The sequence below is a fragment of the Danio rerio genome, chromosome 11 (genome assembly GCF_049306965.1).
Source record: "Danio rerio strain Tuebingen ecotype United States chromosome 11, GRCz12tu, whole genome shotgun sequence".
Lineage (NCBI taxonomy): Eukaryota > Metazoa > Chordata > Actinopteri > Cypriniformes > Danionidae > Danio > Danio rerio.
Window position 1 is genome coordinate 25,615,289 of NC_133186.1, and position 15,267 is coordinate 25,630,555.

A 15,267-nucleotide genomic window follows, 5' to 3' on the forward strand; every position below is an offset into this window, starting at 1 on the left:
ATGGCAACATACTGTATACAGTATATAAGATACTGTACTGTCCACCCTTTAGACAACTTAACTTTCTGATTTTGACTGTGATGTAATAACATGCACCTTTTTGTAAAGCATTTATGGAGCAATGATTAATGTCATAAGCGCTTTATAAATAAACTTGAATTGAATTATTATAAAGGAAATAGAAGGTCAAACACATTACACTGATAAATATCATGTAAGCTACCATTTAATGTTTCAAATCATGTGAATTTGATTATAATATGGGTAAAATAATGTCACTCAGAATAACATACACATACAAATTAAATACTTACTGTAAAGCTTTATTACTTTCATTTCTTATTGCTGCTGTTTTCTTTAAAAAGTTAAAGTCTCTTTACCTCTGTGGATTTTTTTTATTGACCAGTTTTTAAATTATTGCACATTAATATATGAAATAACAAAGCTGAATAACATTCTGTGATTTCTGAAAGATTAATAACATAAAATAAGTCAAATTACTGTAAGCCTCGGGCCATAAATGATTTTTATGCATGGATTCCTTAATGTTTAAATTTTTCTGAACGTTGACAATACTTTTTTTTTTTAAGGTTTTTTTTTTACCGTCATTATTTTATTTATTATCATTTTTTTGTCTTTTTAAAAGCAAATGTCTTGATTTAGTTAAAATAAATACTTAATGTAAAGTTTTATTTTAAAGAAGAATACAAAGAATTTATATTTTGAACGATAAATTTCTTCCTGACTAATTGGTAAAACCTGGTTTGCAGGATAGTGGTATAAAGACTTTTAAAAATAAGTTATTTAGGGCTGCAGTGATTTTTTTTTATATTTCCCTAAATGATTATAACTGACAATATTTTTTGATATATGAACTATTGTTAGACTATATGCCATTTCAGTAATTGCTTTCTAAATCAGTACAAGAAAAACAGTACAGTATGATAGTCACTATCAATCCAATGTTACAGGTTTGAGCGCGATATGATGCAATCTAGTGCAAAGAAATAAAATATTCAGAGTAAAAACATCACAAGTACACCAGTCAATTCTCCTGTATTGTGTTTTATTGATTATTAATTATATTAGGATTAAACTTTTTTTCCACAAATCCCATAACAGATGCTTAACTGCTAAAATGTATTACAAAAATAAAATGCTTTTGTTAACTGTACTGATTAACAAATCTTATGCTTCAACAGCAAGCATATTATATAGATCAGATCAGATCAAAAACATGCATCTTGTCCCTGCATTTCACCTTTATAGTCAAGATTTTTACTGTTTGTCACAGCTGCCACAGTTCAAAGCACAGAGAAAAACCCCGTTACACGACAGTGATTTCCACACATGGTTATGTCCAATAAATAGCGATGGGGGAGAAAAGGACATCTTTCCATTTAGGATCATGCAAATACATTGCACTAAGGCCCACATCCACATATCTTCACTCTAACACAGGAACAGACACTGATATAAGCATTGCTCGGCTCCGGCAAAATACCACTAGGTTTAATGTGGGTAATGAGAGCGATTTCCTGGGGGGATCGTTCACCCGGTGCGCCCCTGGCTTAATGATTCTTTGCAGAGCAGAAGTATGTTATCTTTGGCTTTGAGGTTACAACACGAGGGGTTTGTAAAAAGGCCTGCAAAATGAAGACAACATGGATTGAAGAGCTAACACTTCACTTTCCTTTAAGAATACTTCTGCGCTAATACTTTTCTGAGTGAAAGATGAACATTCAATTTAGTGTTGCTTAATGGGCTGAAGTGCATGTTTGTGTGTAAGCGTCACTAAAACCACATCAATTGAGTCCATGAATTAACTTCCCAAAAAGCATGAAAGCAAGCAAAATCGTTTTCTGAATGGGAATCATGTGATAAAACAGACATAACATGAGTAGTTCCTCTTTTTTTTCCTCAAAATGAATTAAGAGGGTAGTTCACACTAAAGTTAAAATTCTGCCATTATTTACTCACCCTTTACTTGTCAAAACCTGCTTGACGTTTTTCTGCTGAACACAAAAGTAGATGTATTGGAAAAAATAAAGCTGAAAACCTGTAACCATTGACTTTAGTAGTATTTGCTTTTCATTCTAAGGAATGGTTACAGGTTTCGACTTTCTTCAGAATATCCTCTTTAGTGTTCAAGAGAATAAAGAAACTCTTGAGGGAGAGTAAATAGTGAGTAAATTTTTATGTTTTGGTGAACTACTGCTTTAATGGCTGAAAATGACAGTATGACTTGAAAAACAAAAGCAAAATGCATATTTCCAAAACTCACACGACACTCAACACAAAACATTTTAGCACAAATTGAGTGAGGTGACCTTCCCTGGCAGGAACCGTGGAGTTCCTTGGATTTGTGACTTGTGAGCCCTTTGAACAGTTAAAGGGCTGCCTGATGCCCTGAATTAAACTACTGGGATATATATATATATATATATATATATATATATATATATATATATATATATATATATATATATATATATATATATATATAATTTGTCATTCATTGTTTACATCTACTGCCACACAAGGTTTTTTTAATTAGCTAGAACTGAAGAGTCTTTGAAAAATGTCCAGGCGAAAATTAGGAGAAAGGCAGAAGCTTATAGTCTCTTCAACTTCCTGAACACGACGCCGAAAACGACAGCGGTCGCGAGCAATTTCTTCCCAGGGTCCATGACGGTCCTCGTCGCTGCTGGCATAGAACTCCTCCACCTCCTCTACAAATGTCACCTGTGAAAGAAATATTAAAAGAAATCTGAGTCAAGTTTCATTTCATAATGTTAAACTAATTTTCTTGTATCTTTTATATTTTCACGTAAAGACCGTTACATTAAAACCTTCCATTCTTGAAAGCAAAGACTGCCAGGAGCCAATCAACTAAAAAATAAAATAAACTGAAAATGGCCCTGTAAATATGGAAATCTAAATATACTGTAAACCATGACAGTCTATTGTAGCGCATTCTACAACTTCTTGGTTCTCTTTGATTTATCCATACCGAAAAAAATTAATGATTTGCATTTAAAGTCTGCATTTTAAAATTGGAATTTAAGACTAAACCTTAAGATACAAAATAAAAAAACTACATGTATTACTGCACTTACCAAGAATTCAAAAAACAATGTGTCCTGGGCTAAACATGTTTTTATCATGTCTAAAAGAGTTTTCAAATTGAGACATTCACATTGACATATTGTCGCATATATTGTGTCACATTCAGGGTTTCTGCAGGTTTTACCAGGTTAAATTTAGGACTTTTTAATACATTTTTAAGACCATTATGAAGGAAATTTTAAACTTGGGGTTCTTTCACACCTAGACTTTTGTTTTGGAACCTGGCACATTTCCCCAGTTAGTATGTTTGTTAGTTTGTTCGGCATATGTGAATCCAGCATTCGCGCTTGGATGCACGCCAAATCAATCAGTCCGAGATCACCTGAATGAGGTGGTCTCAGCTCGATTGAAATGAACTCTGGAGCAGATCAATTGTAGTGAGAAAACAATACAATCCGCACACAGCTATATCACAGTGTATTATGAATATGTAATAGGCATATACGAATATATGAAGAGAGAATTATGAGTAGGCCGGGAAGTCATTCCTACTGGTAAATGTGCGTTTCAGGTCACAAAAGTGAAAGGCTGCAGAACTATTAATGAGAGCTGTTAATCATTTAGGAAAATTGACCGAACGTTTATCTATTATTTCTCTTTTAGCCTGCAATGCATAATTCTAGCTTCTGATTTTTAACCTCTGATTTTTTTTTTGATGACGATGTCTGTGGGTGTCACAATTCAAAACTAAAGTGCAGCTTTTCACCAATAATGTCTTATTGCTCATCGTCATAAATTAAGGACACATGACAGCTGAGCGGGACTCTGAAAAATAAAGCGTGGAACTCTGACCAATGTGAGGAATGTTTACTCACACATGACTTGTTTTAGGGTTGGGTTGCTATACATGAACAAAGGAAAATAAGACCTGATAATAAACTATATGTCAGTAGATTTAAGACTTTTCACAGCCTAAAATTTAGCATTTTGAGATTTAAGACATTTAAAGAGTTTATGACCCCGCGGATACCCTGACATTTCAGTGGAATTGTACGAATTCATTTGGAAGTGGACAAAGGATCATTCAACTTGTTCAGTGAGATCAACTACATGGGAATGTTTCAATCTAATCCAATCTGCCGAATGTGAAGACACTGTTGTTTTTGCTTCACAATGGATTGAAATGGAAATTTATTTCAAACTCACTCATTCACTGTTGCTAAGAAACATGTAATTCCTTTTAAACCGTTGATTTGAAATGTGTGCGAGTACGTGATTAAAGCATCTGAGTGTTTGAGAGCAGCATCACCTCAAGACCAAAGCTAATGACTCGGACTACTGTGATGCCAGAGTCATGAAATGCAGCTCGCTATAAAGTGATAATGAGTAATGGGCAGAGCACGAACTCAGTCTCCCTGGAGACAGCGAAATGGAACCATTGCATCAGATCACAGACGAGGAGGGGAAAAAAACTAAAAAATTATATTGCACAGCTTTACATCATTTTCTCAGGCTGCCCTATACTGCCATATTGTCAGAGAATGGATTTAAGGCACAAAGACAGAACTAAAGAGGATTAACTGTTGCTATCATGCACTGTATAGGAAACAAAAGATGATTATGATGCATGTAATATCCTATTGTTGGTCTGAGGTGGAATGCCATCAACCATTGTCTGAAACAAGTGGAAGGCACAAAACATTCTGTATATTTTTACTGTTATTATTTTATTATTGTTTAACTGTTGTTCGCTTTCTTGGCAACAGTTTAAGGTTCAAATCATATTAGTTAATGCATTAGGTGTCAACAAAAGCAGCAATGAGCAACATTTCTACAACATAGTATAATAAACTACAACTTTTTTTATAAAAATAAATGTCAATGTATTGATGTAATGATCTTCTTTTTAAAACACACTAATTAGAAATGTTAAAAATAAATTGTTTAATTTGCATTACCACAGTAAAGTTTGGTGTCTATAAAAATATTTAAGCAATGACTTTAATTAAAAGCACAGTGAAATGTGACTAGGCATGGGACAGGAACCGTTTTCAAGGTATACTGCGGTTTAAAAAAAGTCAAAGCTTTAAAACCGCCAAAATTTTGTTGTACTGTTCCTTCAATATGTGTAAGATTTTTTTTATTTTGTTTTTTAGGAGTCAATGATACAGTTGAATTATTTAGCCTTACATGTTTGCTGTAAATGTTTCTCAAAATACAATATTTTGTGTTCAATGGGGAAAAAACGTTTTTGTTTTCTATCCAGACATTTAAAAGAACATATTGTAGAGGAGCCATCACAACACCGTCAAACCGCAATATTTTTATCTAAGTTTAGCATACCGTCAGAATCTTATACCCGCCACGCCTAAATATGATAGTATAAAATTGTACAATTTAACTATTTTTCTATTTTTAGTATATTTTTAAAATGTATTGTACTTGAGAATTAAAAATGTTCATTTTCAACTCTCCTTCTTCAGTGTCACATTATCCTTCCAAAACAATTGCTGTTTTGATTTGCTGCTCAAAATGTAAATTTTTTAAGTTAGAAACAGGTTTTTTGAAGATTTCATCAAGTCACAATTAAGACTTTTTAAGACCTATATAAGACCATTAAGTATAAAATTTTAGACTTATGTGATTGTAACGTGATTGTTTTTATTTTTTCTGATTAAGAAATTTAATTTGGGTAATTTTCTGTAAAAAAATATATATATAACAGCTGTTGTAAATTGTATCTCTTTGCACTAAAAAAATGAAACAGAGAAAAAATAAGGTTTTATTTGGATGTATTGTTGGTGATTAGATGGATGTCCACCCAATCGAGTAGCATTACTTGAACAAAACAAAATTAACACATATTAATATTAATAATTTAATTACTAATTTAATCAATTACATACAACATAATATTTCAGTGAATTTAAGGCCTAAAATATAGCTTTTGAAATTTAGGACATTAAGAGTTTTTAGAACCCAGGCGGACACCCAGTAAAAAGCACTGTGTGCACTTTACATGTTTATCAGACCAATATGTTTGATCAGTGCAAAACTGATATTTTCCAATTCTATAATTTTATCGATGTGCTCTTGCTGAATATAAGTAATTATTTAAAAAAATATATTAAATATCTTATGTGTCCCCAAAAACCTATACAGTGATGCATATTAAAACATGAACCCAATTATGAGATATTGAATAAACATTAACTACTGTCCACTAATTGCACCTTATTAAAAGATAGCACTTTCTTTTACCCAACGGTTTTAGCCACGTTTACCACCACTGCACAAACTAAAATTTCCTCCAGGTGATCAATAAAATCTTATCTTATCTAAAAGAACTATATAACATATTAAAAAAGGAGCATGCTGACTGTTTAAAATTAACTTTCCTACACAGAAATTGCTAGCCCAATACTTTAATATTAACTTCCAGGACTTGAAGCATATATAATGATTTGAAACGTTGTGTTGAACTTAAGTGGACTGCATACAAAACTGAAACCAACAATGATTCAAAGGAGAACTGACAAGTCTCCATCTGACTCATTCTTATATTCTAGACATAAACAGATGTTCTCAATGCAACCACACTATGTCTCACTTTAGAAGTGTTCAGAAAGATAATTATATACACAGATTTGAACTGGAATGCAACAATGCATTAATTATGGTCATAATTATACAAACCTTCTTCAAGTGAATGGCTGTGGCACTGCTTGAGCATGGCACAGGGGAAATCTCTGAGAATCCACTGTCCAGCCTCTCCTCAGCCTCCTCTCTCTTATAGTGTGGCATTCCAGGCGCTTTCTCCTTACGGCACCCTTTGGGGGGTTTTTTAGTCTGTACAGGGGCCTGGAAGTTGAGGAGGCTGTACGGGTCTGCTGAGCAGCTAAAAGAGTTCCATAATCTCCGGTTCTCTTCCTCGTCCATCTCGCAGACGTCTTCGCTGGACTCGTTCTCTGAAAGTGAGGGTGATGATGACGAAGGCGAAGATGGCTGGGAGGATATATGAGCTGGTGGAGACTCTGAGACCGGCGAGTCTGTAGTCGCAGGGCTTGGCTTGGTGGCTGTCCTTATAGGAGCTGTGAAGTTCCTTGGATTATAAGGATCCCCGTTTTGGCACAGAGAATTCCACAGTCTCTCAGCCTCAGAGTTGCCTTCCTCTCCATCTGAATCTTCCTCGGATTCATCGTCGCTGTCATCAAGGTCCTCCGAATCGGAGTAGTGGGATGAGCCTTCACTATCAAAGCCATCATCATCATCATTACTATCCCAGTCATCATCATCATCATCATCCTCCTCCGATTCAGATTCGCCACTGCAAGGGCTACCCATGATGTAAGCGATGACCTTGTTTTCACACTGAGGCGTGGCTAAAAGGGATACATTATCAGCAGCGGCTTCTACAGTCTTCTCAGACTCCTTTTCCTCTCCTCCCTTAATTTCTTCCTCACTTAAGATAGGTAGGCTTTGTAGCTCACTCCCTGTAGTGTTACTCTGAGATGAGTCGTCTTCGGAGGCAACAGCGTTGGTTGTGTCCGACACCTCCTGTTCCTTGGAAAGCAGTTTCATATGAAGCTTACTATTCGAGTGTTCTTCCTCCAAGCTGGAGTAGCCATTATCTTGGTCAGGTGTCAAAACAGCCACTTCACTGTAGGCTCTACCACAAACCAGCAGCTGCTGCCCAACATCTAGTGGAAGCTGGTATGAGTTTGAGAGCAATTCTGTTTTGGACATGTGCAGCAGTGCATTGTGGGTCAGCTCTTTGGAGCACAAGGGTCTAGCGCTTTCGTTGTGCATTGATGGCCCATCATTGCTTTGACAATAGCCAACACTGTGATGTTCTCCACAATGCTGCCAGCTCGTATCAGTCTCTTTTCTGCTTTGTGCTACATTTAGCAGCAAGTTTGGAGGTCTGTCATTGGCCTCCAAAAATCCTCCCTGCCACCAGCTATTAGTGGATCGCACAGACACCATATCCGGGCACAAATCGCAAGCGCTTTCAGGTTTTGCACGCTTTTTTTCCTGGGTGTTCAATAACACCTGGCTCAGCATGTTTCTTGCTGTTCCCAAGTATCCGACTGATGCCTGCTTTTGAAGGCTGAAATCTTTCTGGGAAGTGTTTTGAATTCCCAGTTCACTCAGTGATTCCTGTGTGAACCAGGCAAGAGTGCCAGGGTCTCCAGGGGCCACGCATGCAGCATTTTCATGCTGGCAGTGGAGGTATGCGACGTTCAGAGGCGTTAAAGAGTTTCCGATATCAAGGTGTGACTTCATTTCAAATGCAGTCTGTGTCTTTCCGGGGAAATACCTCTGCAGGAGAGACCACGCAGGCCTCGAGACCAGAGAGAACACGCTTATCCACGAGCTGTCAGTGCGCTCGTCACCGTCACGCGCGGACCGCGTGTCCCCTGGAATAAAGTGTCCATGTGTGCTCATACTTCTGAAAAATATGAAATGAGGTGAACTACATAAACTGAAAGAAAATAAAACAAATTATATAATTCTTCTACAATTGGCTCCACGTTGTTCAGACTGAATTTGAATAAAAGTGCTCGGGTTTATAATGTCAAGCTTAAATGTCTCTCAATGTTACTAATATACATAACAGCCTTAACACAACCTAACGTTAAATATGGCCTTATAAGGCTTAGCTGGCTAGCGCAGCTTTTAATGTGGGGCTAAATGTTAGCTACGAACAAAGTAAAACGCTGCGTTTCTCATTCCTTCCAGCCTCTAACACCATCCATGAGGGCTGATAAATATTCTCCGGGGTTAATGAAGTAGTCCATGTCGTTTAGACTGTTTGGAGACCGGCCCGGCTCGCGCGAACAGCTTCAGCGTCCATATTGACCGCAGCGTTGCCGCCAACTGTGCCGTCCTGAGGAGAATAACACCAATTATTTCGGGTTGAAGGGATCGTGGAAACAGCAGAAGGAATTGACAAGCGTTTTGAAGTGTTGTAAGAGTAAAATAGGCTGGTAAACTCCAAAGGAAAGCTTGAAACAAAAGCCATTTTGACGTCTTAGAGGAAGCGAGCGTCGGTTCTTCAACTGTCAGTCTTCTGTCACCTCAATCGAGCCGCGTTTTGGGACGAAAATACTGTACGCTGTTGGAGAAAAAACGGCTGAATCATCAAAATCGAGTCAAAGCGCTCTCCTTAAAGTTACGACAAAAACCGAATCACTTTTAATTCGTTTTAAACAGAAATACTCGGTATAGAGACTCGTTGACGTCGCCGTCTCGCTCGCTAGCCGCGGAGCTAAAGCGGAGAGATTTCATCAGAAAAGCCGTAAGGGAGCGTCTCTAAAGTGCTGCAGCACCGCGTTTACTAGGGACCGTGGTAAAAGTTCTATCTCACGTTGTACTCTGAAACGTGTGTGTTATATAAGATGTTCAGAACATGTCACGCAATGCTTAGGCAATACATATTGAAATCCCTCAAGACATTCTAAATCTTTAATACTTTCTTCTAGTCGTTTTTACTTATCTTGTCAGAGTTTCTCCAGGGAGACTTTTAGCATAAATCTTATCTGACGTATCAATTCTTGCTTTGGTGCAAAGACTTTTTTGTAGAAACTGCCTGCAGAATCCCTCAAGCACAGAACTAATGCTTCATGAAGAATTGACCGTGCACACTGTATGAAAATATATACTTTGTTCTTTCTCTTATGATTTTCAGTGAATATCAATACACGCAGAAGCTGTTCATTTAGCACAAAGGCAGGAGCACTTTCAGGGCGAACTCACACTAAGTGGGAGAAAAATATACAATCTGTAAAATAAATGAACTAACCTTATCATCGTTGTCTAAGATTAATGATTAATTATCACTTTATGAATATAAAAAGTTAAACGGTTTTGAGTTTAAAAAGTACAGTGGATGAGAGAGCTTAACGTGCTGCAATTTAAGAAAACACATGCAACTACAAAAAAACATCAGCAAATTAAAACAAGATCTTCATCCGTTTGATAGCACACGTGCTGCAAAACTTCTCAATACACACACATAAAAAAGCACTGCATTTTCCCACAACGCAAACAAATTACGAAAACACGCTACAATTTCTCACAACACAAAAAACATTGGAACACAACGAAAATATATCAAGGGAACCCAATAACCTGATGGATTGTGAACTGCATTGTGATCAAAAGCAATGCGTTATTGCAAATTGGTTGCATTGTGAGAAAATGCAGCGCATATAATTAATTATTTGTGTTGTGTAAAAGTTGCAGCGCGTTTTATTAAATGTTTACGTTATGAGAAAATGCAGCGCGTCATTGTAAATTGTTTGCATTGTAAGAAAATGCAGCATGTTATGGTAAATTGTTTGCATTGTGAGAAAATGCAGCGCATTTTATTAATTGTTTGGGTTGTGTGAAAATGCTGCAATTTTTATTAGATGTTTACATTGTAAGAAAATGCAGCGCATCATCGTAACTTGTTTGCATTGTAAAAAAATGCAGTGCGTTTTATTAATTGTTTGCATTGTAAGAAAATGCCGCACGTTATCATAAATTGTTTGTGTTGTGAGAAAATGCAGTTCTATTAACTGTTTGCGTTGAGAAAATGCAGCGCGTCATCGTAAATTGTTTGCATTGTAAGAAAATGCAGGTCGTTTTATAAATTGTTTGTGTTGTGAGAAAATGCAGTTCTATTAACTGTTTGCGTTGAGAAAATGCAGCGCGTCATCGTAAATTGTTTGCATTGTAAGAAAATGCAGGTCGTTTTATAAATTGTTTACGTTGTGAGAAAATGCAGTTTTATTAACTGTTTGCGTTGAGAAAATGCAGCGCGTCATCGTAAATTGTTTGCATTGTAAGAAAATGCAGGTCGTTTTATAAATTGTTTGCGTTGTGAGAAAATGCTGTGCATTTTTAATCCATGTATGCATTATGAGGACGTGTGCTGTCAAACTAATGATCTTTTTCTTAATCTGCTGTAGTTTTTTTGTAATTGCATGTGTTTTCTTAAATTGCAGCCTATTAAGCTCTCTCATCCACTGTGAAAAAGCCATCATTTATATAATGTCAAAGTGGTAGATCACCTCAGATAACTATCTGAGCAGAATTTAGGATTGGATAGATGGAAAAGGATGAAAAGGTCAAATACATGCTAAGTGGCAGCTACCTTATACAACCAAATATTTAATCTAAAACAAATTAGGCTGTAAGGATTATTACATTGACAAATATGCTAAAAAATACTTAATAAAAATGTAAATAGACAATTATGCTCAAAATCAAATGAGTTTTACAGACTTGTGTATTCTTTCATTATAACTAAAAGATTCAATGTGCACTGTAGACAGCTTTGATAAATATAAAACTTTGTGAGATTGTTTTGAACTAAGCGAGTTCTAAAGCATATAGGTGTCGCCTATTGTCTTTTTAAACAATTCACTAGTGAACCTCACTCACACAAATGTACACAACAAACCAATTACAAACGAAAACACAAAACAGAAGAAATATCCAACTGCAGTCTAGTTTATTTGTTTGCATTTTACTCACTTTAGATGCAGACTTTATATTATTTGCCATGAGAGCAGAATTTGATTCCCAGGTTGTCCTAATTTAACTTGCTTTCGGCGCAATGTTTTAATTTGATAGATGAACATGGAGGAATGAGACATTTATGTCATCAGAACTCTCTGGAGGAGCTTCAGGACAATGAGAAATGTGTAAGACCATAGATGGTTCAGACAGGCAATTAAAGCCTTTATGATAAACCCCAGTCTGATGTAATTCTTACCTCAGTGTGATGACAGCCCAATATGGGATAAAGTCAGCGATGTCTCAGTAAAGTGGATTGTTGCGGTCAGTCATGCGTAATTGAGATTTACAAATAAATCCAACCAAGGATTTAGTGCATGCAATGCTCATGTTTGTATTTTGCATTTGACATTGATCGTTGGACCATCTCTTTAGCGCTTTATGTGATCCAACAATGACAAAAATAAAAAAACATTTACAATGTTCAAGCCAGTTTCTCTGTGCATTTATTAAGTGCAAATAAACATTAAAAACATGATCTGAAATTAGAAGGAACAGTCTAGAAAGGAATACAATGGGATAAAGCCCATTTACAATCCATACATCACATCAAATTCATTTTCTCAGCATTTACAGTATTCCAACCCTACTGATCTTACTCGCATTCTCTTTAGTTATTAAAATAAGCATCACAGATGTTATAAAAGTTCTATACCTTTAAATCCAAACTCTTCACATTCACAACAAAAAAGATAGCTTTTTTAATAAATGTTCAGTTTTTCATTATGGGTTGGCATGGAAATCATATACAATCATTTCCCTTAAGGGTTAACTTCAAACAGTTGTGCCATTTGGGAGGAAAATATCAATTCGTCATTTGAAAGAAACTTCAATCCTTTAGAAAAATGTCCTTTATATTGGAAATGGAGCTGGTTTTTCTGGTTAGAAAAAGCTACGGAACAGGGACTACTCTGACCTGGATAATCTTACCTAAGTTTGCTTAAGGCTACTGGATTGTTAGAGCACCTCGACAAACAGGGTTGCACTTTGGACTTGAAGATCCTTCATTTTAAGATATTAATTCATGATAATAATCAAGAATGAAAAGGTACTGTTGTGATACATTTCTAATAAAGCCTTTGAATTCCGGTTTTAATTTTTACACAATAAACAATATCATTCCTTAGTTAAATGGGCTAAATCTATGACCATTTGATCAAATATGAATTTAAGAATATTTCCAATTAGTTCTTTTTTTCTTCAAGCCAATGAGGTGAGCTAAGTGCAAAGTAAAGCAAACTGCAATGCAAAATCTGTAAGCATAAATTTCCAAGAGGGGTAGGGAGCTACTGTGGCATATTCAGCATTTCATTTACATGCAGTTTTACATAAAAAGGAAGAATGGAAACACTTACAAAACTACAGCCTAAAGCTTTAATTTCACTCTCCCTTTGAAAAACAAAATACAAATAAATTAACCAATAAAACTTGGAAAGATGTGAGGTCAATGTAATTGACAAACAAATGCAAAAACGCAATATTTATCCCAGCGCAATTTCACAGCATGCAAATCAACTATTTTCAAATAGAAATGTCCTTGTAGGTTATGCTTACATATTAACAAGGCATAAAAGCACTGACCCTGAAATCAAGTTCCTTCAAAAGCCTTTTTTGCATACAAAGTTGTGTGCCATCATTTAAGAACGAAGGAGGTTTATGAAACTCCTCTGTTTTTTTCTCTGTTGTTCAATATACAGCACATGCAAATCATAATTTAGTTTTTGATGCACCCACCTACTTTTACTTGATCAAAAAAAATCTACATTCAGTTCTGTTTGTGTCATTTCCACTGCTGAATCAAATGATCAAGTGTTCATCCCTTTTCAAGATCAAGTACATGTGAAATTACCCAACTTTACAGTACAAAAAGCGGCCCTCACTATTAATTTCTATGTAAATCTCTGCAAAATCTGATACAAAGAGACATAACTAATGTCACAAGACACAACATAGCTCAAAATTGAGCCGCAATAGGGAAACATCTTAAAAAGAAAATAACTTAAATTTCCATGAACAGTCTCAAGATAACAAAAATGGGGCTTTAAGGTTTCATGGACAGAAATTTTGCAGAACCCCCCCCAAAAATATGGCATATGGAAGTTCTTAAATAGTTTTTTTCTGCCAATCCTTGTGCCACCAAATGGTTTTTGTCCCATAGTGTTACCAAGAACCGCTTTCTTTAATTCAAGGTCTGGCTCACATGGTGCACGGTACCCCACCAGAAAAGTTATCAAGTGATGACCCTTCATCACCAAATCTACACGTCTCCTGGGAAGGAGATTCAACAAACACAAACCCCCACTGGGGGAAACAGCCTTCTGAGCAGCTGGGCATCTCCAACTCCCTACCCATAAGCAAAGACAGACCCAAACACATGCACAGTGAAAGACAACGGTGAAATCCTTCACTTCCGCTGGGAATCAGCACAAATGCTAGCGGTTTGTGTCGGAGCCTCTGGTGCCAAGCTGATGCCAGTCCACCCAGCGATGGCCAGGGGTCAGGTCTTTCAAATGAATGATGGTTTCACCCAGAAGCGTGTTCTCCCAGAATGCACCCTCACTCAGTACCCGCAGGTGAACGGTTCTCTGCTGTAAATCGCCATGTGGTATTTTATCATACACCAACTGTGAAAAGAGAGAAAAAGTAGTCAGGAAAACTGGAGAAAAAAAAACAGCTGAGTATTTTTATAGTAGTCTTGATTACACAAATATTGCTCCAATAAAAAGTATTGTTTTACAAGTCATAAGAGTACTGCAAACCGTCATTTGAACCATAAGGATTTGAAAATAAAATGTACAACACCTTTAACCAAAGTCCTATACTCTTTGCTATAACTGAGGTAAGACATACAATCATATGGAGTGCTGTAAATGACATGAATTCAAAACCATGTATGAATATAAAACTACTGACTGAAATCTTTTACTGTTTTGTTTTTTATGTTCACTTTAAGACATGAAAAAAAAAAACAAGAAAAGCTTTACTTTGAATGCCAGGCCAGTAGGTGGCGATGTCAATTTGATCACTATACATCTTCACAAAAATCATTGTTCAGTTGTACACAGATACAAGTATGGACTATATGGTGAATTTATGTATAACTCATTCGTTTCGTCTATATTAAGTTATATTAAGTCTGCATAATTAAGGGCGTGGCCACTTGAGTGAGAGCTAGGTCTCGCTGGTCGCCGCCATGTCAACTGAGCTGATTCCAGATGATGAGCCTCTGAGCTCGGCATATACATTGTATTTGTGTCATTTTATGTGGCTTTACACTCTACACAACTGCCTTTTGGAAATATTTTTTACAATTATCAGATAATATGGCATATTGTGTGCACTTTATTGTGCTCACAAAACATTCAAGTGGCCTCCATTTCACAAGTGAGTGAAATAGTTTACTTATATACCAGCTCTATAAATGTATTTGTTTTACTTAAGATCATTTATCACTTGAAATTTTCTTTAGAACTGTAATACACTCCTTAGTTTATTTCTTTCTGTAATGTAAAGCCTATAATGCATGAGCCAACTGCTATGTATGAGAAAGTTTTAATTCTGATTTATATTTGGTGACGACGTCTGTGGGTGTCACCACTCAAAATTAAAGCGCAGCTTTTCGCTTATGAT

General features: G+C 36.1%; 2 protein-coding genes across 7 annotated transcripts in view; both read right to left on the bottom strand.

Annotated features, from left to right (window-relative positions):
• Positions 1-1,045: 1,045 nt before the first annotated feature.
• Positions 1,046-9,361, bottom strand: ppp1r15b (protein phosphatase 1, regulatory subunit 15B). Its single transcript, XM_017358331.4, has 2 exons — positions 6,766-9,361; positions 1,046-2,745 (listed from the first exon to the last, which is right to left on the bottom strand). The coding sequence occupies exons 1-2, from the start codon at positions 8,515-8,517 to the stop codon at positions 2,554-2,556; spliced, it is 1,944 nt and encodes a 647-aa protein (XP_017213820.3). The 5' UTR covers positions 8,518-9,361; the 3' UTR covers positions 1,046-2,553.
• A 2,705-nt stretch (positions 9,362-12,066) lies between these two features.
• Positions 12,067-15,267, bottom strand: part of pik3c2b (phosphatidylinositol-4-phosphate 3-kinase, catalytic subunit type 2 beta) — an 84,749-nt gene continuing 81,548 nt past the window's right edge. For 3 of the 6 annotated variants that reach the window (XR_012387163.1, XR_012387161.1, XR_012387162.1), the window contains exons 33-34: positions 13,587-14,261; positions 12,067-12,333 (exon numbers count right to left, since the gene is read on the bottom strand). Coding sequence is in view for 3 of the 6 variants with exons in the window: in XM_073916727.1 (XP_073772828.1) it covers positions 14,070-14,261 (192 nt within the window). In the remaining 3 variants the exon portion in view is untranslated. Of the gene's footprint in view, positions 14,262-15,267 lie in introns of all 6 variants that reach the window. The other 3 variants (XM_073916727.1, XM_003199487.7, XM_009306014.5) reach the window with 1 other exon arrangement.